This window comes from Schistocerca cancellata, chromosome 10, assembly GCF_023864275.1.
Source record: "Schistocerca cancellata isolate TAMUIC-IGC-003103 chromosome 10, iqSchCanc2.1, whole genome shotgun sequence".
Taxonomy (NCBI): Eukaryota; Metazoa; Arthropoda; class Insecta; order Orthoptera; family Acrididae; genus Schistocerca; species Schistocerca cancellata.
This window is the reverse complement of record NC_064635.1, coordinates 2,069,709-2,093,137: the sequence shown is the minus strand read 5'-3', so window position 1 is coordinate 2,093,137 and position 23,429 is coordinate 2,069,709. Positions and strand designations below refer to the sequence as shown.

Here is a 23,429-nt window from a genome sequence, read left to right as displayed (position 1 = left end):
GTCCGGGGTTTACGGTGACAGGAGACTGGCGGCGCTGACCAGTCCCCAGCTCAGGACCCCGGGGTCGCCAAGCCCGTACTCAGAAAATGAATGCTGAGCCCCTGGGGGGAACAAATAAATCGCAATCAGTCTTAAACGTGCAACGTCTTCAGATCTCTTTGAGGACTCGTGACGACATTTTTCAGTGACTGGAACGAAGGTAGTCATGTCTGGTCCAGAAGTTGCGACAAATTTTCCAAGCCATTAACTTGAAGTAGGTTTTTGCATACGATTAACTTTTGTTTAATAGCATTAGTCTTGTCCGCGATATTTGTTTAAAATCATTTTCCCCTGCATTAAAAGATTTCCTGTAATCAAATAATTCGTGTTGTCACTGTTCTGTTTTCGCTTAATTCAGTTTTTTCCCTAATCACATTATCAGTGTGTCTGGTGTCGTGGGCTGGTGTAATAAGTCAGTTAACTTGTCCCGCGCGGCGTGCACCGCAGAGTGTTTGTGGACCCGGCGCGCCACCACGGGAGGCCGGGGCGCGACGTACCTGCGTGTTGAGGCCGACGTAGATGAGCGGGTTGTAGCAGATGGAGGACTTGGCGACGAGCGCCGGCACGACGGCCAGCCCGGGGCTGACCAGCCGGTGGTCGCCGAAGGCGATGAGCAGCGCCAGCGCCGAGTAGGGCGTCCAGGCGAGCAGGAAGGCGGCGATCATGACGGCCACCATGAGCGCCACGCGCGACTCGGCGCGCGTCGCCCGGCCCAACCGCAGCGTGTTCTGCAACAGCGTGCGGGCGCCGCCTGTCACCGGGGCAGGGGGTGCGGGCCGCTGCCGGCACGGCGGGGCACGCAGTGGAGGGGCCGTGGCAACCGACCAGCGCGGCTGCGGAACTCTGGCAGCAATACGGAGCACACTTCCTACATACGTAAATTACTACCGGGAATAGAAATACTGTGGGACCACAGTATAATTCAAAGGATCTGGTGCTCGAAGGATCAGTATAAAGGTCAGTCAAGTGAAAACCGGACACCCGCCATAATACACAGTGGTCACCGCTGTGGCAGGGGCGCGGCGGTGGACCGCATCACAGATGCACACAGTTATTTTCTGAAGACTAGAGATCTACTCTGTAGGACTCAGCATGGATTTCGAAAAAGATGATCGTGTGTAACCCAGCTCGCGCTATTCGTCCGCGAGACTGAGAGGGCCATAGACGCGGGTTCCCAGGTAGATGCAATGTTTCTTTACTTCCGCAAGGCGTTCGATACAGTTCCCCACAGTCGTTTAATGAACAAAGTAAGAGCATATGGACTATCAGACCAATTGTGTGATTGGATTGAAGAGTTCCTAGATAACAGAACGCAACATGTCATTCTCAATGGAGAGAAGTCTTCCGAAGTGAGAGTGATTTCCGGTGTGCCGCAGGGGAGTGTCGTAGGACCGTTGCTATTCACAGTGTACATAACTGATCTTCTGGATAACATCGGAAGTTCACTTAGGCTTTTTGCGGATGATGCTGTGGAATATCGAGAGGTTGTAACAATGGAAAATTGCACTGAAATGTAGGACGATCTGCAGCGAACTGACGCATGGTGCAGGGAATGGCAATTGAATCTTAATGTAGACAAGTGCAATGTGCTGCGAATACATAGAAAGAAAGATACCTTATCATTTAGCTACAATATAGCAGGTCAGCAACTGGAAGCAGTTAATTCCATAAATTATCAGGGATTAGGCAATAGGAGTGATTTAAAATGGAATGATCAAATAAAGTTGATCGTTGGTAAAGCAGTTGCCAGACTGAGAATAATTGGAAGAATCGGTTGATTGGTTGGTTGGTTGGTTTGAAGATTAAAGGGACCCTACTGCATAGTTCATCGGTCCCTTGTTTCATAAACACACACAGCACAGTGAAACCATTCATTAGTCATGGGAAGTACAAGAGAAAAATTCCAGGGGAAGAAAACCCCAATGGTGAATAATAAAGCAACATGGAAAATGGAGCACAGCAACAAAAACAACATAGAGAAGAAAGGCAGAAAGAATTAAAACTGTACAGCAGAGGATCGTAGCTGGCTGATCACGAGAATAAAAGGATGAGCCCCACTCTGCAACACGTTAAAACCTCCAGCCTAAAAGATTAGGGTGGAGTCGAATTACAACACAAAACGAATTAAAATATACAGCTCAAAAGAGGGTGATGTAATAAAATTAAATGGGCCTATAAAAGCCGCTTGCGCGAATATAACTTAAAACCCGATTTGCCATAGACACATTGTCACCTAAAAGAGATGATAAATCACCCTGGAGATTAAAAGTTCGCCTGAGAGCGGTTAAAAGAGGACATTCCAACAACAGATGGGCCACCGTCATGGTTGCACCACAGCGACAATGAGGGGGGTCCTCTCGACGCTGCAGATGACCATGCGTCAGCCAAGAGTAACCAATGCGCAGCCTACAGAAGATAACAGAATCCCTGCGAGAGGCCCGCATGGAGGAACCCCACACATTCGTGGTCTCCTTTACTCGCCGCAGCTTGTTGGGTGCAGACAGAGTGCGCCATTCGTCTCTCCACATCTCAAAGACCCAACGGCGCAACACCGATCGGAGATCAGTTGCCGGGAGGACGATCTCCAACGTCAGTTTGCGGGTAGCTTCCTTGGCTAACTTGCCGGTGAGTTCGTTTCCCGCTATCCCAACGTGTCCCTGGGTCCATATGAACACCACTGAACGTCCACGCTGTTCAAGAGTATGAACGGACTCCTGGATGGCAACAAACATGGGATGGCGTGGGTAGCACTAGTCAAGAGCCTGTAGACTACTGAGAGAGTCACTGCAAATGACAAAAGACGCTCCAGTGCTGGTACGAATACGCTCAAGGGCACGAAAAATGGCTGTTAGCTCTGCGGTGTGAACACTGCAGCCTTCCGGCAAGGAGTGCTGGTCTACATAGTCCGCATGAGCATAAGCGTACCCCACACGGCCATCAACCATCGAGCCATCCGTGTAGGTAGCCTCTGAGTCATGGGATGCGTCGAGGAGAGCAAGAAATTGGCGGCGCAAGACTGCAGGAGGAACTGAATCCTTTTGCCATCGTGAGAGATCCAGCCGAAGCTGCGGCCGACGAATACACCAAAGTCGTGTATGTGGGTGGACCTGAAAAGCAGATGGAAGAGGCACAGACTCGAGTTCACAAAGGAGTGACCAAACACGGATCCCAATCGTATGGCCTGATCGCGGCCGCCGGTGTGGGATATGGACTGCCGCATCAGCGAAAAGGAGACGGTAGTTAGGGTGACGGGACGAACAATGGACGTGGGCAGCATAGTTGGCTAACAGTTGTTGACGCCGAATGCGAAGTGGAGGAACCCCAGCCTCAGCAAGTAGGCTATTAACAGGGCTGGTGCAGTTGCAACGCTGAGGGCGACGCTGAGCCATACGCCACACTCCCATAATCCAGTCGGGACAGCATGAGGGCTTTGTAGAGCTGCAGCAGCGTATTACGATCTGCACCCCAAGTTGTGTTGCTGAGGAAGCGAAGGGCATTCAGATGCTGCCAGCACTGACATTTGAGCTGACGAATATGTGGAAGGCAAGTAAGCCACCGAGCGAGGTGGCGCAGTGGTTAGCACACTGGACTCGCATTCGGGAGGACGACGGTTCAATCCCGTCTCCGGCCATCCTGATTTAGGTTTTCCGTGATTTCCCTAAGTCGTTTCAGGCAAATGCCGGGATGGTTCCTTTGAAAGGGCACGGCCGATTTCCTTCCCAATCCTTCCCTAACCCGAGCTTCGCTCCGTCTCTAATGACCTCGTTGTCGACGGGACGTTAAACACTAACCACCACCACCAAGTAAGCCAGACATCGAACAGCAATCCCAGAAAACGGTAAGTGTCAACAACCCTGAGCATGGCATCCTGAAGATAGAGCTCAGGGTGGGGATGGACAGTTCGACGCCGACGAAAGTGCATAACACAAGTTTTCGCAGGAGAAAATTGAAACCCATGGGCTAGGGCCCACGCCTGCACCTTGCGCATGGCTCCCTGCAACCTACATTCTGCAACACTAATGGTGGAGGAGCTGAAAAAGATGCAGAAATCGTCAGCATATAACGTGGGTGAGACAGACGACCCTACTGCTGCTGCAAGGCCATTAATGGCCACAAGGAAAAGGGCCACGCTCAATACAGAGCCCTGTGGAACGCCGTTCTCCTGGATATGAAGTGAACTATGGGATGTGCCAATTAAAACGCGGAATGTCCGAACAGATAAAAAATTCTGAATAAAAATGGGGAGAGAGCACCAGAGACCCCACCCGTGCAACGTGGCGAGAATATGGTGCCGCCACGTCGTGTCATAAAAGACGGAGACGAGGTGTTGGCGCCTGGAGAAAGCAGTGCGGATTGCAGACTCAAGGAAGACCAAAGTATCGGCGGTGGAAAGGCCCTGACGGATGCAGCTCTGGCACGGAGCCAGAAGACCCCGAGACTCGAGCAGCCAACACAGCTGTCGACTCACCATACGTTCCAGTAGCTTGCACAGAGTATTTATCAAGCTGATGGGCCGATAGCTACCCACATTAAGCGGGTCCTTACCAGGCTTTAGCACCGGAATGATGGTACTTTCTCGCCACTGCGACGGAAAGACACCATCGCCCCATATGCGGTTGAAGATGGCAAGACCACACTGCACAGTCTGGGGACAGGTGTTTGAGCATCTGATTGTGGATGCCATCTGGCCCAGAGACTGTATCGGGGCACTGTGCCAGGGCGCTTTGGAGTTCCCACAAACTAAATGGGGCGTTATACGCCTCAGGGTGGCGAGAAACAAAAGAAAGCCGTTTGCCTTCCTCCCGGCGTTTCAGCGTGCGAAACGCGGGCGGGTAATTCCCCGACGCAGAGGCCCGAACATAGTGCTGTGCGAAATGCTCGGCGATTGCATCGGCATCGGTGGATAGCGCCCCGTTGATGGTAAGGCCTGGGACACCTGTAGAGTGCTGCAATCCAAAGATGCGCCGAATCTTCATCCACACCTGGGAGGGTGAAGTACGGGAACCAATGGTGGAAACGTACCTCTCCTAGCACTCCTGCTTCCGCCTTTTGATGAGCCGCCGGACCTGAGCACGGAGACGTTTGAATAAAATGAGTTTCTCCAAAGACGGGTGCCGCTTATGTCGCTGAAGAGCCCGCCGACGCTCTTGAATGGCTTCAGCTATCTTTGGAGACCACCAAGGCACTGACTTTCGCCGAGGGCACCCTAACGAACGAGGAATGGTACGTTCCGCAGCGGAAACAATCGCTGCAGTCAGTGTCTCAACCACCACATCGATGGTACCGTGAGGGAGAGAGTCAACAGTGGCAGCAGAGGAGAACGTTTCCCAGTTTGCCTTGCTAAATGCCCATCTGGGCAAGCGTTCATGGGAGCGAGGCTGGGGTAGTGAAAGGAAGATGGGAAAATGGTCACTACCACACAAGTCGTCATGGACTCTCCAGTGGACCGATGGTACAAGCCCTGGGCTGCACAACGACAGATCTATGGCCGAGAACGTGCCATGCGCCACACTGAAATGTGTGGCCGCGCCAGTGTTTAACAGGCAGAGGTCGAGTTGGGAGAGGAGAGTCTCGACATCTCTGCCTCGGCCAGTAATCTTCGTTCCACCCTACAGGGGATTGTGGGCGTTAAAATCCTCCATCAGAAGAAAAGGCGTGGGAAGTTGGGTGACAAGTGCAGCCAATTCAGTCAGGGAGACAGTACCACCTGGAGGGAGATAGACACTGCAGACGGTTATGTCCTGGGTAGTCCTTACGCGGACAGCCACAGCTTCCAATAATGTGTGAAGGGGCACGGGTGCACTATATACAGATGTAAGGACATACACGCAGGCTCCACCTGACACACTGTTGTAAACGCTACGGCTACAGTAATAGCCCATGTAACCACGAAGGACAGGGGTCCGCATTGCTGGGAACCAGGTTTCCTGGAGGGCAATGCATAAACCAGGTGTCATGCTGACGTAACTCAGGTAGATGGCTAAAATAACCGCCACGATTCCACTGGAGGCTCGTACAAAGCGTGTCCTGTAGGGGCATGCAGGCACTGAAAAGGCAAATTACTTTGCAGGGTCACATGCGGCCATTGACTGAGTGACGGACGTCGGTACGTCCATAGTTTCTGAGGAGACGGCGAGATCTAAGTCATCAGGGGACGCAAAGAGCTCGACCTCATCCTCAGAGGCTGAGCTGACAGGAAGCAGTGGTGCGGGAACCACTGGGTCCTTATCCTTCTTAGAGAGCTTCCTCTTCTCTCTCTTGTCTTTGGGAGGAGGGTTTGCATGCTGGGAGGGCTTTCCTGACGCATTATCAGGAACAGACGAAGAGCGTGAAGCCCTTCGACCAGCAGCTGGTGGCTTCTTCAGCCACTGGCTAGTGAGACACTGGGGAAGTCCTTGGAAGGGACTCCCCCAAGGGATCTCTTCCGAACAAGTGAGGCCGGAGGAGGCTGTTGCGTCCCCGGCTGAGCAGCCGGAGAGGGCTGTCGCCTCTCTGGCTGAGAGGTGGGGACTGACGTCCCTGGGCGTGCGGGGCGCACTGCTCCCAAACTGGGTGTTTTGGGAGTAGTGGAAGAGAGAGTGGCCCCCACCTTTGGTGGGGCAGGCGTAACGTGACTGTTCGGTGGGTGAACTGTGAAAGGAGTCTTTGCAGGAACTGGTGGCGGCAGTGTTACAGCAGCATAATTCCTCAACATAGCATAACTCCTCAACATAGCCGTTCTAATTTCTTCCTCGCCTCTTGGTAAGTTAAATTGTACAGGGTCTTAATTTATTGTATCTTCCGCTCTCGTTGGTAGACTGCGCAGTCTGGCGAGCAGGGAGAATGATGCTCCCCACAGTTAACGCAGGTGGGAGGTGGAGCACACGGAGCATTGGGATGCGAAGGTCCTTCACAATCTCGACACGTGGGGCTGGCAGTGCATCTGGAGGACATTTGTCCGAATTTCCAGCGCTGGAAGCATCGCTTAGGGGGCGGGACATAGGGGCTGACATCGCACTGGTAGATCATGACTTTGACCTTCTCGGGCAAGCAGTCGCCCTCAAAGGCCAGGATGAAATCACCGGTAGCGATCCTATTATCCTTGGGTCCCCTAAAGACACGACGAACGAAGTGTACACCTCGTCGTGCCAGGTTCTCCCGTAGCTCGTCATCAGACTGTAGCAGAAGATATTTATGAAAGATAATCCCCTGGACCAAATTTAAGGACTTATGGGGAGTGACGTTAACGGGTATGTCACCAAGCTTCTCACAGGCGAGTAACGCCCTTGACTGTGCAGAGGAAGCTGCTTGTATCAAAATGGCCCCGCTCCGCATTTTGGAAAGAGATACCACTTCCCCAAACATCTTCAAGATGGGTCACAAAGAACAGAGGCTTAGTCCCCAAAAATGAATCCTCATCAGTTCTGCTGCACACAAGGTATCGCGGTGAATACGGCTCCTGTCTTTCCGCAGCCCTGCGTTCCTCCCATGGTGTGGCGAGGGAAGGGAACGAGTTCGGGTTATATGTCACAGCATTAAATTCCACCTTACCACGCTGAGAGACATTGGCGGTCAGGCGACCACCTGAGACTTCACCCGCTTCATTGCGGGGTATCCGCCCCGATGCCACCCACTCCGACCAGGGGCTCTCCCCACGGGCGCCACCCAGCCACAGCAAAGGCCACCTGGTAGGATGGCCTTTGCTGGGAGTCCTGATGCCCCAGAGAGACGAGCATCTACTCCTTGGCTTACGTGGGGAGGTGTCAGCTCAGGCATCGGCAGTACGATTCCTGTGTAGTCAGGGGGCTACAACCTAGAGGGTACATGACGACCCCACCACAACGGACTGGCTACTGTGCTGGATTTTGGGTGCCATGGGAAGTCCATAGGTATCGTGGGTACAGATGGTGACGCACTAATGATGTAACTTACGCAATCCATCAGGTGTGTATGCCCAAAATGAGGGATGGAAGGTGTAGTTACGACACCAAGACGATAAAGAGTGGCAAGGTCTTAGGGCACAGAGGACTGACGGGGCACCACGTACGGTGTCCATCCCCAAAAGGCTCGTACCTCTGTTGAATTTGGAAAAATGGAGGTCAAACCCCGATGGGGACCATCACATTAAAGGCCGAAACAGTTGAGACTCCTTTTAGTCGCCTCTTACGACAGGCAGAAATACCACGGGCCTATTCTTACCCTCGGGCCCGCAGGGGGTGTACGCGTCGGTAACGGCGGAAATTCGTGTGGGGTAGGGGGTAATGTTGTCCCGACATCGCTTAAAGCTGGAGACTGACTGACAGCTGACTGCGAAGTTACTATGTCTGCTAACGTTAAATGAAGACCTTTTTGATAAGACCACGTCAGAACAGTAGCACAGCCCGGGCAATCAGATCTGAGACGTCCGTTTTCGTTACAGAGAGAACAAGTTCCTTCTTGCCCTGTGTACGTAAGATGAATTCGGCAACCACAAAGAGCTAAGTGGGAAGGAATATTCTTTTCGACGCACACGTCCCCAGTCCGGATACCATTATAACACTGGAAGCGACGTTGTGCTGACCAGCGTTCCCATCGGATATGCCGTATGACTACAAACGGAAGTAACGCTGTTTTAAGAAATGAATCGTCCACTCCAGGAGGAAGGCTATAAACTCTAACCGGAGTATACTCGGGTGCGGCATTTTAAAGGAGGACTTGACTAACGGAACCATCGCGATGTGTAAACAACACTTTAGTCCGCCCCCGGTAGCTGAGTGGTCAGCGCGACAGAATGTCAATCCTAAGGGCCCGGGTTAGATTCCCGGCTGGGTCGGAGATTTTCTCCGCTCAGGGACTGGGTGTTGTCCTTATAATTACAATTTCATCCCCCATCGACGCGCAAGTCGCCAAAGTGGCGTCAGATCGAAAGACTTGCACCAGGCAAACGGTCTACGCGACGGGAGGCTCTAGTCGCACGACATCTTTTAACAACACTTTAGAACCAACCCGGGAGAGAAGTCTTTCTACTTGAACGGGATCATAAAACTTCACAAAGAATGCATACAAATCAGAATCAAAGTAAACAGTGTCTACCTGATCAGGTGCAACACGGATAACATCAGCCAACCAATCGTGAATTTCTAAGGAGCCAGGTTGCACACGACGCGTACTCTTGTCAAAACTGAAACGAACAGGAACAGACTTAGGAGACTCGACAGACACCACGGCGCGGGCAGAAACATAGTAGATATAATTAACTTCTCATGGTTGGGATTCACAGTCGTATAATATTTCTTAAAAGACATCATAGTCGCCGTTGACTGTATGAAATATTTATTATTACGACTGCAATTTCGGCCTTAGGGCCATTTTCAAGTAACACTGCACTCGCTTTGCTGCTGTATAAAATGTAATAAGAAATGTACAGCAAACGATGTAACTCCTAATTATGTCAATGTCAAAATTAAGACGAAATCTGCAGCAGCAAAGCGAGCTAAAAAGGTAACTTTTGCAATGTTACTTGAAAATGGCCCTAAGGCCGAAATTGCAATCGCAATAATAAATATTTGATACAGCCAACGGCGACTATGACGTTTTTTAAGAAGTGAAATGAAATGAAATGTCGTGTGACGAGGGCCTCCCGTCGGGTAGACCACTCGCCTGGTGCCAGTCTTTCGATTTGACGCCACTTCGGCGACTTGCGCGTCGATGGGGATGAAATGACGGTGATTAAGACAACACAACACCCACTCCCTGAGCGGAGAAAATGTCCGACCCAGCCGGGAATCGAACCCGGGCCCTTAGGATTGACACTCCGTCACGCTGACAACTCAGATACCGCGGGCGGAATTTTAAGAAGTAGTAGATGTAGTCGGAAGTTCCGTAAGGTTTTTTGCTGACGATGTTCTTGTACACAGACATGTCGCGACACTAAACAATTGTAGCGAAATGCAGAGAGATCTGCATAGGTTGGTTTGTTGTTTCGGGGGAGATGACCAAAGAGCAAGGTCATCGGCCCCATCGAATTAGGGAAGGATGGGGAAGGAAGTCGGCCATACCCTTTCAGAGGAACCATTCTGGTGTTTACGTCAAGCGATTTAGGGAATTTACGGAAAACCTAAATCAGGATGGCAGGACGCGGATCTGAACCGTCGACTTCCCGAACTCAAGTCCAGTGTGATAACCACTGCGCCACGTCGCTTGTTCATCTGCAAAGGACACACGGTTGGTGCAGGAAATGGTAGCTGACCCCAAACACAAGCAAATGTAACGTATTGCCCATAAACAGGCAGACTACACGACTGCAGAACAACTATTGGAAACATCACAATCATAAAATGTCTAGGAGCATGCGTACAGAGCGATTTAAGAGTAATCGCGGGTAAGGCAGATGCTAGACTGAAATTCATTGGAAAAATCTTCAGGAAATGTAGTTCACCAAGAAAGGGAGGCTGCCTACAAAACCTCCTTTCCACCAAAAACTGAATATCGCTCGCCAGTGTCGGGATCAGTACGAGATGCGTTGCTGGAAGAAGTAGACAAGGTCCCAAGAAGGGCAGCCCTTTTCGTCACGGCTTCATTTAGCAAGAGTGAAAGCGTCACAGAGATGTTCAGCTAACTCCACTGGCAGATGTTGTATGAGAGGCGTTGTGTATCGCAATGGGGCTTAGTATTAAAATTCTGTTCCAGAAGAATCAACCACTACATTTCTTCTTCTTATGTACATCTCGAGAAAAGACCACAAAGGGAAAATGAAATAGACTCGAGCTCACTCGCACCTCATCCCACGAGCCATTCACGGTTGGAACAGAAAGAGGGGGAACTGACAACGGAACGCAAAGTGCCCTCAGCCACACACCGTAAGGTGGTTTTCTGGCTGCAGATGTAGGATACTGAGTCACTTAACTTACTCCTCATTCCGACCGGTAAATGGAAACGCCGTGTGGCCGGGGCGTCCCGTCGGCTAGACCGGTCGCCTGGTGCAGGTCTTTCGAGTTGTTGACGCCTCTTCGGTGACTTGCGTGTCAATGGGGTTGAAGTTATGATGATAGGGACAACACAACACCCAGACCCTGAGCGGAGAAAATCTCCGACCCAGCCGGGAATCGAAGCCGGGCCGTTAGGTACGACATTGCGTTGCGCTGACCACTCAGCTACCGGGGGCGGCCATCTCGACTGGTTCTTACATACTTTTGATTATTCTGTAGCACACTTTGTTATTCTGACTGCCCAATGAAACACTGTGAATTTCAAACGAAAAAAAATAATAATTAAATTTACATAAAGAAAAAGGTGAACGGTGGAATAACCCATGATTTATAACGCTCATACGTGCTATTCAAGAGATCGAAGTTTTTTAAAAAAAGAAGTATGTACAAAGCTCACTTTTTCAAGGCTTAAATATTGTCGGACAACAGGATTTTTATGCAAAACGTACCGCTGTATTCAGCCGCCATTGTCATTTCAAGCATTGTCAAAGCATATAAGTTTGTACTGATCATTTGAGTCACTATACAAATTCATCTGTTTGTACCTACGCTTTATAAAAGTAGATAATGAAATTCTTTGCAGAAAGAATTACATTATTACTGAAACCCGGGAAACAAATGTTGCAGGCAACAGATATCGTGTATTTTCCTAACGAATTCGTTTTTATATTAAAATCGTCTGCCCACCAAGGAATTCCTTTTCTCCTTTTGTTTGCATTTAGATTGCGTGAATGCTGTAAGAGAGCCTATTGTATGTTTCACAACACATGGAGAGTGCACGTATTGCGATTGAACTGTCCGATGGCGGAAAATAATTTTAAATGCATGAATAATGGAGAGTGTCTCACACATGACCTCACGCACCGAACATACACACACGCGCAGAGAAAAGCGCAGGAAGTGGTACTCGTGGTGCTAAACGGTGAACTTGGAAGAGAACGTAATTACTGCAGTATTTATCGACGTCTTAAATTCGGGTGTTTGATGTACTGAGGCTGTTTGGTTTTAAAAAGAATAAAAATCCGTATTCCATCAGGTACCCCAGACAGTGAAGGACAACAGACAGGAGTCAGATAAACAGAATCCGCGCTGGCTGCAGATGTACTGCATGTGAAAATAAAAGAAGACTGGATCACTAGAAAGGTTCCCGTGGTAACAGGCAGCAGACAAGGACACACAATCTCACTCAAATTATTCACCTTGGCTCTGGAGGATGTGTTCAAGCGTCTGTCCTGGAGAAAGAAAGGTACTCGTATCAACACAGATGGAAAACATCTCAATCACCTTCGCTTTGCTGATAATATTATCCTATTTAGCAGCGACACAAACGGATTGTCAACAACTATCCAATAACTCAAAGATGTTTTGTAAGGTGTAGGTCTCCAAAGCAAACTTCAAAAGACCACAGCCCTGTCAGTATTACGGTTGCCATCGAAAACTATACTCTGGAAGTAATAAATTAATAGATTTATCTGGGACACAAAATCCAACTTGGAAAAGATGATCAGACACCAGAGATGAATGAGAAATTGGCTTCGCACCTGCGTGGCATTCCGGAAACATGATTACATTCTCTGCAGAGTGACAGAGAAAGGTTTATGACACATGGAACTGCCAGGAACAATGAAACAACAAACAGCACAAATCGACTCCGCGTCTGTCAAAGGGGAATAGAGAGAGCTATGCCTGAAGCGAGTCTGAGGAACACAAAGGAAGGAACGAAGAGTTTAAGGTTTCCTCGGCAAACAAGGCCACCGGAGACGGAACACAAGCTCGGATCAGAGAATGGAAGAGAAGGAACTCGACATGCTGTTTCGAAGGAACTATCCCACAATTTGGGTTAAGCTATTTAGGGAAATCACGGAGAACCTAAAGAGTCCAGTGTTCTAAGCCACCTCGCTCGGTCTGACTCACAGTATCAAGAACGAAAAGGTTAAGGTGAAAGACAGGGGTCTGTCGATCGGATAGCGAGACTGAAGTGGCGTTGGGTAGGAACCAGTGCAAACGGACCAAAGCGCTGATGCCGTGGCGTTCGGTGCAGTCAAATAGAAAGTCGGACGTCAAATGGTTCAAATGGCTCTGAGCACTATGGGACTCAACTGCTGAGGTCATTAGTCCCCTAGAACTTAGAACTAGTTAAACCTAACTAACCTAAGGACATCACAAACATTCATGCCCGAGGCAGGATTCGAACCTGCGTCCGTAGCGGTCTTGCGGTTCCAGACTGTAGCGCCTTTAACCGCACGGCCACTTCGGCCGGCTAGTCGGACGTCCTCTGGCGAGTCGGAGAGGGCATCCAGCGACACGGATCCATATGGACATGGAAATTTCTGGGAGAGGCCTCTGTCCAGGAGTGGATATCTAGGCAGAGAAGAAGAAGAAGAAGAAGATGGGCGTCCGATGATAGCAGCGTGCACGTTGTATCAAACTATGTTTGGATACCGAAAATGAATGAAAGAGAAAAGTGTGTTGTCTATAAAGCACTATTCCAGAGTATTTGCACTTCTTATGAAGTAGACATGTTGGGCTGGGCTTGCAGAAGCTTGGCCAGGAGTACCTGGACTGGGCTGGACTGGACCGGACCTCCGCCCTCACGCTGTCCACAGAGAGCTCGAGGCGTCGCGACACAAGCCTGCTCCACTCTCCGACAGCGGTCCTCACGAGGAAGTGCAGTATGTGAAGAGGGCTGCTGCGAAGGAGCTCTGACAGATTCATGTGGTTCCAGGCACGGCCATTCGGGTTGATGTCGACGCATACTGCGGGTCCTTTCCCTTGTCCTGGAGGAACGTTTTAACGAGATAAGCTATGTCTGCTGATGCATTATCGTGCTGGAAGACGAAACCATCGCCCGAGTGGTTGGCTGTAAGGCTGGACAGCAGGTCGAGCGCCGTGTCCCGACACCACACAGGCCTCAAACTACCGACGAGGGGCGGCCCACACCGGCGCAACACAGCAGTGCCGACCAGCCCATCACTGCTGACACCGTGGCACTGCACGTGTGCGGCACGTGCGTCGCCGTCTGGCCTGCATCCACACCGCTCTGCGACGATCGCCAGGCCTCGGACACACGCTGCTCCCGACTGCCAAGAGAGGCCGGCGCCGCGGATGCAGACCACTTTGCACGTCTTTCCTTGTCCACGGTGCTGCTGGGGTTCTGCTGTTGCTCGTCGTGCGTACCTTGTGCGCATGCCATCCAATCCCTTTGCAACAAATTTTGAATTATTAAGTTATATTGTTTAAAATCATGTCTGTTCTGTTGTTTGGAATAATGCACAAGTCCTATTGAAAATGGTCTGCCGTAGTCGCTTGGTATTGTTTCAGATTCTAGGGCGTGAATGTGGCTAGGAAATGTGTCGGGAAATCAGAAGAACAAACAGGAGACTCTTTTACGATGGAACTGGCGATAGTATCAGCTTAGTTACTGAAACCTGGCCACCAGTAAGCCGTCAGATGAATGTCTGTAGTTGTAATATGTTATTTTATTTTTCACTTAACAATATTTCGTGTAATACCTTACAAATAAAAACTCAAAATATCTAAGTGGTGAGCTTCTGCCAATAATGATGGTTTGGTGAGGAATGAATTTCTGCTCGAGAAGGCTCGTTACCCCACCACTTTTGTTGCGGCGCGATGTGTCGCCCTACTGTGACAAAAAAGAATTCTAAAAAAATTCTGACGACCACTGCCGCTGCACTAGCTACACGGGGAACAGGTGTCCGGCTAAGTCCTTTCTCGCCTGCACTTGGCCGGTCTACCTACTCCTGTAGGAGGCGAACGTCTTGCTCGAGTTTGCGCGACAGATGAGCTGCTTTAATGGCGAAACGCACTTGCAGAGATTGGCTCGGCAGCTGAGATCTATACTGCCCTAGCAAGTTTGTGCCATCCGTGAAAGTCGCTCAGACTGTGAGAGGGCACGGGAGGGGAGAGTTCAGTTTAAAGGGTGCACCCTGTTCATGGGTCAGTAACTGATGAAGTATTTGCAGTGTATTGCTCTTATTTACTTTATTTATTTATATTTCATTCCTTTGCGAACAGTTTAGGGACGGTGGCCCCACCTTCAGGTCTCCTTGTCATCAGCGAAGCTGGCGACGGCCCTGCCCCAGCGCCGGCACTGCTCACAAACTCTGACTGCGCCAACAATGACGACGCCACGTTCGGTGACGGTTTTGATAATTAGAAGAATGAGACTTTGAGAACGGGGCTGACGTCCCAGAAATAGTGGCACAGAAACAAAATGTGGGTAGAATAAAACAGAGCGAGGATCCACGTCAGAGAGGATGGAACTTCATACTTACAAATAGTCCCATACTGCCAAGTTCTGAGTAAATTTCACTTGCTATTCTACAGCTACATGATTACTCTGCAGTTCACAGTTAAGTGCCTGGCAGAGGGTTCATTGAACCACCATCAAGCTACTTCTTTACCGTTCCACTCTAAAACAGCTCGCGAGAAAAACCAAGTCTTAAGTCTTTCTGTGTGAGCTTTTATGTCTCTTATTTTATTTTAGTGATCATTTCTCCTTGTATAGGTGGCCGCCAACAAACTATATTCCCGCACTGAGGAGAAGGTTACTGATCGAAACTTCATGAGCAGATCCTGCCTCTCTTTTAATGATTGCCACTCCAATTCGCTCCAATTCGCGTATCATATCTGTGGCATTCTATCTCCTCAGTAGAACAAAACGTTCTGCCCTTCTCTGAAGTTTTTTTAATGTCCTGCGTCGATCCTATCTCATTCGGATCCCATACCTCACAGCAATACTCCAGGAGATGTCGTACGACTGTAGCGTAGGTGGTCTGTTTAGTAGATCTGTTGCATTTCCTCAGTGTTCTGCCAATAAATAGTAGTCTTTGGTTTGCTTTACGCACAACATTATCGATGTCATCGTACCAGCTAGAGCTATTCGTAACCGCAACCCTAAGTATGTACTTGATTTTACAGTCTTTAGATTTGTACGGTTTATCGTGTAGCCAAAATTTATGGGATTCCTTTTGCTGCTCATGTGGATGACTTCACGCTTCCCACTATTTAGAGTAAATTGCCAGTTTTTTCTCCATACAGGTATCTTTTCTATATTGTTTTGCAATTCGTTTTGATCATTTGCTGATTCTATAAGAGGGTAGATGACAGCAAATGTTCAAATGTGTGTCAAATCTTATGGGACTTAACTGCTAAGGTCATCAGTCCCTAAGCTTGCACACTACTTAACCTAAATTATCCTAAGGACAAACACACACACCCATGCCCGAGGGAGGAACCTCCGCCGGGACCAGCCGCACAGTCCATGACTGCAGCGCCTGAGACCGCTCGGCTAATCCCGCGCGGCCGGTAGATGACAGCATCATCCGCAAACAATTGGCTCAGATTGGCTCGTGACTTTGCGTCATATAAGACGAACTGTGACTTCTCTGACTGGAAATCACAGATTCAGTCGCTTAACTGAGACAATATTCCATAAGCACGCAGTTTCATTAGAAGTCGCTGGTGACGTACAGTGTTAAAAGCCTTCTGCAAATCTAAAAATGTGAAATCAGTTTGACGTTCTCTTTCGATAGCTCTCATTACTTCGTGAGAATGAAGAGCTAGTTGTCTTTTACAAAAACGATATCTTCTGAATTCGTGTTGGCTGTTTGTCAATAAATCGCTTTCTTCGAGGTGACCCACAATGTTCGAACGGAGTGTACGTTCCAGAATCCTACTGCAAATCGCCGCAAACGTCAAACACCCTCTCAGCCCGTGAAATTTCGTTTCGTTTGCTCCTTCCTTTCTGGGTGCTTCGTTTTGTGTGTGTGAGGCAGTCTATATTAATCAGACTATTTTATTAACAATCTATGAAGATATCTGTGGAAAATATCCGTATCATCAAACTGCTGTTTGGTTTCGTCTCTTACTCCAGTTCGTAACAATTTGCCAGCAGAGAGCAGTAGACATCCACAGGCACATTGATGCCGTTGGAAAAAAGCAGGGTTAGCCCCTCGCTATCCTGCTTAGTCTTTTGCACGGTTAGTTACAATAGCTGAGGTTTATGCTAGTTTTTTTGTTTTCTTGTTGTTATATCATGATAGACTCCGTTATCTGAGAGCACACGACATGAATTTACAAACAAATGTAAAACCTATTTGTTCAGAATATGAAATTCATTGTTCTGATCATTTGGTATTAATTAGTTTTGCTGCAAATGATGTATTTCAAAAGTTACTTTATTTCAAAGTTTTCGATCTAGGAAGAATTCATAAAAATGCAGACACACTGCAAACGGCAGCGCCGGCCTCACCTTCTTGAGTGTGCGGACGATGTTGAGGTAGGAGAAGCTGATGACGGCCACCGGCACCACCAGCCCCATTGCGAACAGGAAGACGATGTAGGAGGTGGCGCCCAGCGTCCGGCTCTCCCAGTTCACCGAGCAGCTGCCGAACAAAAAGACGCCCGGTCTCTCTAACGGGATGCACTCACGTAACTAGTCGCTCTGTGGAGAGACAATAGGTGTGCACGTGCGCTCGGCGTGGTATACGAGATAGTATGTGGCCCCGTGCCGTACAGATCCATTGCTCCAATATATGTTATACATATACAAGGAATTGAACAGGGGAAATGGAAAAATTCAGAGTGCCATTTATTCGCAAAATGCCTTTTCGGTCCTATAGCGTTGCCGGTACTCTAATGCTGTATTTCTGCCCTGCTGTTGCCACGAATAAAATTTAGTTTCTCACTATCAATTCCAACTTCCTTGCCGCTGTCTTGTCAAAACGGACGCTTTCGAGACCGCGGCTGTGTGCGAAATACGAGCCAATGTTTGCGAAGAATCAAACAGCAGCTACTTCTAAAAAATAGGAGACTTTTAACACTGGCAAGTCAGGGCATATTTAGTTAACGTTGAAGTCAGAGAGATTGTTTTGTCGTGCCGCTGGGCGCGGGAGCGCGCCATCGGGCAGTAGTAGCAGTGACGCCGTGCTCGGAGTAAGACGTACAGTCGAGTGCTGCTAGTCCTAGCTGTGTTACATCTAACGGCTAGTGTGTGGATCTAAGTAATGGTCGGCATATCTGGAAGCATGGCCGGGCAAGTTATTATGGATTAATGGGCATAGTGCTGAACAAACGAGGGCTTAAATGTGAAGCGCACTGTGGGCCCACGTCGCAACAGTAAAAGCCCGCTGCCACATTGTGTCGCTGCCGTCGACTTCCGTCGATCCACCGACAACGAGGGAAGTAAGATCTACGAAATTTTCGTAGGATAAAGTTGTAGAAGGCTTGCCAGTGACTGCGCTTTCTCTGAAGTTGAACAATTAATAACAAGCACTTTATAATCGAAGTGTTGCAGTTACATTCCACCCGACAATAACACCAAGTAGGTTCCTTCCGATCTTTACCTTATTGAACCGAGTGTATCACGCTATTATCAAGAGAAAATATGTTAATTATCAAATTATTTGCATAGACGGTGAAGAGTAAATTTCAGTCTGGTTATCGTAGTTAATTGTTGCACTTAATAAGCTTACGCCAACCGCAGTAAATAACAGACTGATGTAATAAATTTGATTATTAAGATTTATTTCAATGCATATTCAGCTGAAGTTAGTTCAAGAATATTTTATGAAACTATAAAGCTTATTCCACCTGACAATCCCCCAATTAATGAATTATTATCATTCAAAACATAGTTAATCAATTATTGGCAATATATTTCATTATCGGTAGATTGAACTGTGCAAAGTACCTAATTTTAAAGACAGAATGACAGTCCATTATTCAAAATCTCGATAGATAATTATCTGTGTTGTCAGCATTGCACTTAGCAGACAAATTATGAACAAAATAACTATCAAAATACTTATTGAAAGTTAACCATTAATGTTTAAGTTTAGTTAGATTGTTATAATACTGTTTTGTATGACTACTGAACCTGACACAGCACTTACGTAAAAGTTCCCATTCCACCTGGTGCGCTACAAACAGGTAAACTTTATTTTTGACACAATTATTCAGGTACTTAACAGTACTGTCGCTCATCAGTTGAGCTGGCGACCGACTTTTTAATTGATTTTACAACTTGATTATTTCTTTCGGCAAAATTTCCACTGATAAAATTTATTTCCAAATTATTCCCATTATTTCATTTACCGATCGTTATTGAAATTACTCATTCAATAACGATCAAGTTATAACATCTCCTGTTTCCCGCAGAATAATCATTATTTACTTCGGATTCGGATGCCTTATCCCGACGCGGGTCAAAAATCATAATTCACGGTCATTGTCAACTCGTAATTTCGCAAATCCCGGGAAGCAGGGGGCCGTAATACACCCACTATCTCCACACGATAACATGGCAATATGCAAACTCAAATAACAACATTGAACTACAAATACAAAATGACACTCGATAAATAAACTTGTAGTAAGTGGAACACCAACACTGTAAACAGAAACGGCACGAACTTTTGCCCCATTCCAGCACTCCGCTGACAGCCGCCCCAGCTTGCCCCCTCTCTCACCTGATGTTGGCCGCCTCGTGCACGTAGTCGCCCCAGCTTCCCCCACTCTCACCTGATGTTTGCCGCCTCGTGCACGTAGTCGCCCCAGCTTCCCCCCCTCTCACCTGATGTTGGCAGCCTCGTGCACGTAGTCGCCCCAGCCTCTCCCGCTCTCACCTGATGTTGGCTGCCTCGTGCACGTAGTCGCCCCAGCTTCCCCCACTCTCACCTGATGTTGGCCGCCTCGTGCACGTAGTCGCCCCAGCTTCCCCCACTCTCACCTGATGTTAGCCGCCTCGTGCATGTAGTCGCCCCAGCCTCCCCCCCTCTCACCTGATGATGGCCGCCTCGTGCACGTAGTCGCCCCAGCTTCCCCCACTCTCACCTGATGTTGGCCGCCTCGTGCACGTAGTCGCCCCAGCCTCTCCCGCTCTCACCTGATGTTGGCCGCCTCGTGCACTTAGTCGCCCCAGCTTCCCCCCCTCTCACCTGATGTTGGCTGCCTCGTGCACGTAGTCGCCCCAGCTTCCCCCACTCTCCCCTGATGTGGGCCGCCTCGTGCACGTAGTCGCCCCAGCCTCTCCCGCTCTCACCTGATGTTGGCCGCCTCGTGCACGTAGTCGCCCCAGCTTCCCCCACTCTCACCTGATGTTAGCCGCCTCGTGCACGTAGTCGCCCCAGCCTCTCCCGCTCTCACCTGATGTTGGCTGCCTCGTGCACGTAGTCGCCCCAGCTTCCCCCACTCTCACCTGATGTGGGCCACCTCGTGCACGTAGTCGCCCCAGCCTCTCCCGCTCTCACCTGATGTTGGCCGCCTCGTGCACGTAGTCGCCCCAGCTTCCCCCTCTCTCACCTGATGTTGGCCGCCTCGTGCACATAGTCGCCCCAGCTTCCCCCGCTCTCACCTGATGTTTGCCGCCTCGTGCACGTAGTCGCCCCAGCTTCCCCCGCTCTCACCTGATGTATGCCGCCTCGTGCACGTAGTCGCCCCAGCTTCCCCCCCCACCTGATGTTGGCTGCCTCGGGGACGTAGTCGCCCCAGCCTCTCCCGCTCTCACCTGATGTTGGCTGCCTCGTGCACGTAGTTGCCCCAGCTTCCCCCACTCTCACCTGATGTGGGCCACCTCGTGCACGTAGTCGCCCCAGCCTCTCCCGCTCTCACCTGATGTTGGCCGCCTCGTGCACGTAGTCGCCCCAGCTTCCCCCTCTCTCACCTGATGTTGGCCGCCTCGTGCACGTAGTCGCCCCAGCTTCCCCCGCTCTCACCTGATGTTTGCCGCCTCGTGCACGTAGTCGCCCCAGCTTCCCCCGCTCTCACCTGATGTATGCCGCCTCGTGCACGTAGTCGCCCCAGCTTCCCCCCCTCTCACCTGATGTTGGCTCCCTCGTGCACGTAGTCGCCCCAGCCTCTCCCGCTCCTACCTGATGTTGGCTGCCTTGTGCACATAGTCGCCTCAGCCTCCCCCCCTCTCACCTGATGTTGGCTGCCTCGTGCACATAGTCGCCCCAGCTTCCCCCACTCTCACCTGATGTTGGCCGCCTCGTGCACGTAGTCGCCCCAGCCTCTCCCGCTCTCACCTGATGTTGGCTGCCTCGTGCACGTAGTCGCCCCAGCTTCCCCCACTCTCACCTGATGTGGGCCACCTCGTGCACGTAGTCGCCCCAGCCTCTCCCGCTCTCACCTGATGTTGGCCGCCTCGTGCACGTAGTCGCCCCAGCTTCCCCCTCTCTCACCTGATGCTGGCCGCCTCGTGCACGTAGTCGCCCCAGCTTCCCCCGCTCTCACCTGATGTTTGCCGCCTCTTGCACGTAGTCGCCCCAGCTTCCCCCGCTCTCACCTGATGTATGCCGCCTCGTGCACGTAGTCGCCCCAGCTTACCCCGCTCTCACCTGATGTATGCCGCCTCGTGCACGTAGTCGCCCCAGCTTCCCCCCTCTCACCTGATGTAGGCTGCCTCGTGCACGTAGTCGCCCCAGCCTCTCCCGCTCCTACCTGATGTTGGCTGCCTCGTGCACGTAGTCGCCTCAGCCTCCCCCCCTCTCACCTGATGTTGGCCGCCTCGTGCACGTAGTCGCCCCAGCTTCCCCCACTCTCACCTGATGTTAGCCGCCTCGTGCATGTAGTCGCCCCAGCCTTCCCCCCTCTCACCTGATGTTGGCTGCCTCGTGCACGTAGTCGCCCCAGCTTCCCCCACTCTCACCTGATGTTGGCCGCCTCGTGCACGTAGTCGCCCCAGCCTCTCCCGCTCTCACCTGATGTTGGCCGCCTCGTGCACTTAGTCGCCCCAGCTTCCCCCACTCTCACCTGATGTTGGCCGCCTCGTGCACGTAGTCGCCCCAGCCGAGCAGCGGCGGCGCCGTCAGCAGCAGCGAGTACAGCCAGATGGCGGCCACGAGCAGCGCGGCGCCGCGCCGCGACAGCCGGCGCGCCTGGAACGGCCTCGAGATCATCACGTAGCGCTCGAACGCCAGCACCGTCAGCGTCGCGATGCTCGAGATGCCTGCAGCACACAGGCGGGCGCGCGTCACGGAATGGGCACAGCAGGCGGCCCGCAGGCCGGGGCAGCACCAGAACCACACGAGAAAAATGTACACACACCGCAACACCACCAGCTCTGTACATCGCTATTACCATGAAACATGGCGGCCAGGTAAGGTTCCCCGAGAACTCGCCGAGCCCAAACCCTACCGCCACATTGCACACCGTGTGACGTGATTCGTCACCCCATATCACTCCATCCCTGTCATCCAGTGGCCAGTCCTTACACACGACCTCACCTGTTGCTTAGCACTGACTACAGAAACGTGTGAATAAAACGTTCTCGGTTTTCCAGCCGCGTCAATTCGAATAAAATCCTAAAGCTTTCGATGGCTATCTCCGCCATCGTCGTCAGAAGTTCACTGACTGCTGGGGCTGCTCCGGTTTCTCGTCTATATAGGTCTGATGGCATCTTCACCAGCCAATTAGATCGCTACAACGTGGCGCGAGCGCGTAAGTCGACCCGGGCAGCGAGCGGAGCAGCACCTGTGACGTCAGGGGGCGCCAGGGGCAGGCGCCACGTTTGAAACCGCCGCTCCCGCGTCACGCCTCTGTCTCTGCTTTCTTTCGATGTCCAACGCCCGCCCTCATGCCCTGCTGAGTGTGTGTCCCTGGTCCCTGTTGAAATTATTGTTGTTTAAACGAATCTCGGCCGCTTCCTTTATAACGGAGTACCAATATGTAGACGCATAGGCCAACACTTTTGTATTTTCGAAATGTATTTTATGTTCGTTTTCTAGGCAATGCTCCGCTATGGCCGACTTGTCAAGCTCCCTTCGTTTTATACGGCGCTTCTGCTCAGTACAACGCTCCGCAACCGTGCGAATTGTTTGTCCGATACACATGCTGCCACATTCACTGGGTACGCCATACACGCCGGACACTAAGAGCAATGTCGTCTTTAACAGGGCGCAACATTTCTCGTATCTTGGGGGCGGGCCGGAACACTGGTCTTAGCCCATGTTTCTGCAGCAGACGTCCTAACTAACTGCTAGTTGCTCAACAGTATGGCAGCAGGAATAGTCCGTTTGGCCTCTTCTAGTGATTCACCTGGTGTCTTTCGTCGGCGGCCCTTCAAAGCGTTTGTCTCTTTTACTGTGTCCATTTTCCCCGAAAACACGTTTTAAGTTCTGCAAATCAGACTGTAGGAGGTCGTCGTCAGAGATAATCTTTCTTGTTTACAGGCTGGTGGTAACTATTACCGTTCAAGTACCGATCAGTGTGTATTGGTTAAGGGTATAGTGAATGACCAAGCTGGCCTCATGCCCTTCGCACAACCAAAACATCCAAGAATGATAGCCTGCCGTGCTTCTCCATCTCGACAGTATATGTAATGTTGGGATGGGCAACATTCATGTGATTGACGAACTGCTGTAGTATATCTTCACCATGAGGCCATATCAGGAAGGTGTCATCAACGTATCGTAGAAAGCA

General features: G+C 50.4%; 1 protein-coding gene across 1 annotated transcript in view; it reads right to left on the bottom strand.

The window, feature by feature from the left end:
• Nucleotides 1-452: 452 nt before the first annotated feature.
• Nucleotides 453-23,429, bottom strand: part of LOC126106689 (pinopsin-like) — a 163,604-nt gene continuing 140,627 nt past the window's right edge. Inside the window, exons 3-5 of the mRNA XM_049913066.1 lie at nt 21,762-21,957; nt 17,260-17,392; nt 453-767 (exon numbers count right to left, since the gene is read on the bottom strand). Coding sequence (XP_049769023.1) covers nt 453-767; nt 17,260-17,392; nt 21,762-21,957 — 644 coding nt within the window. The remainder of the gene's footprint in view (nt 768-17,259; nt 17,393-21,761; nt 21,958-23,429) is intronic.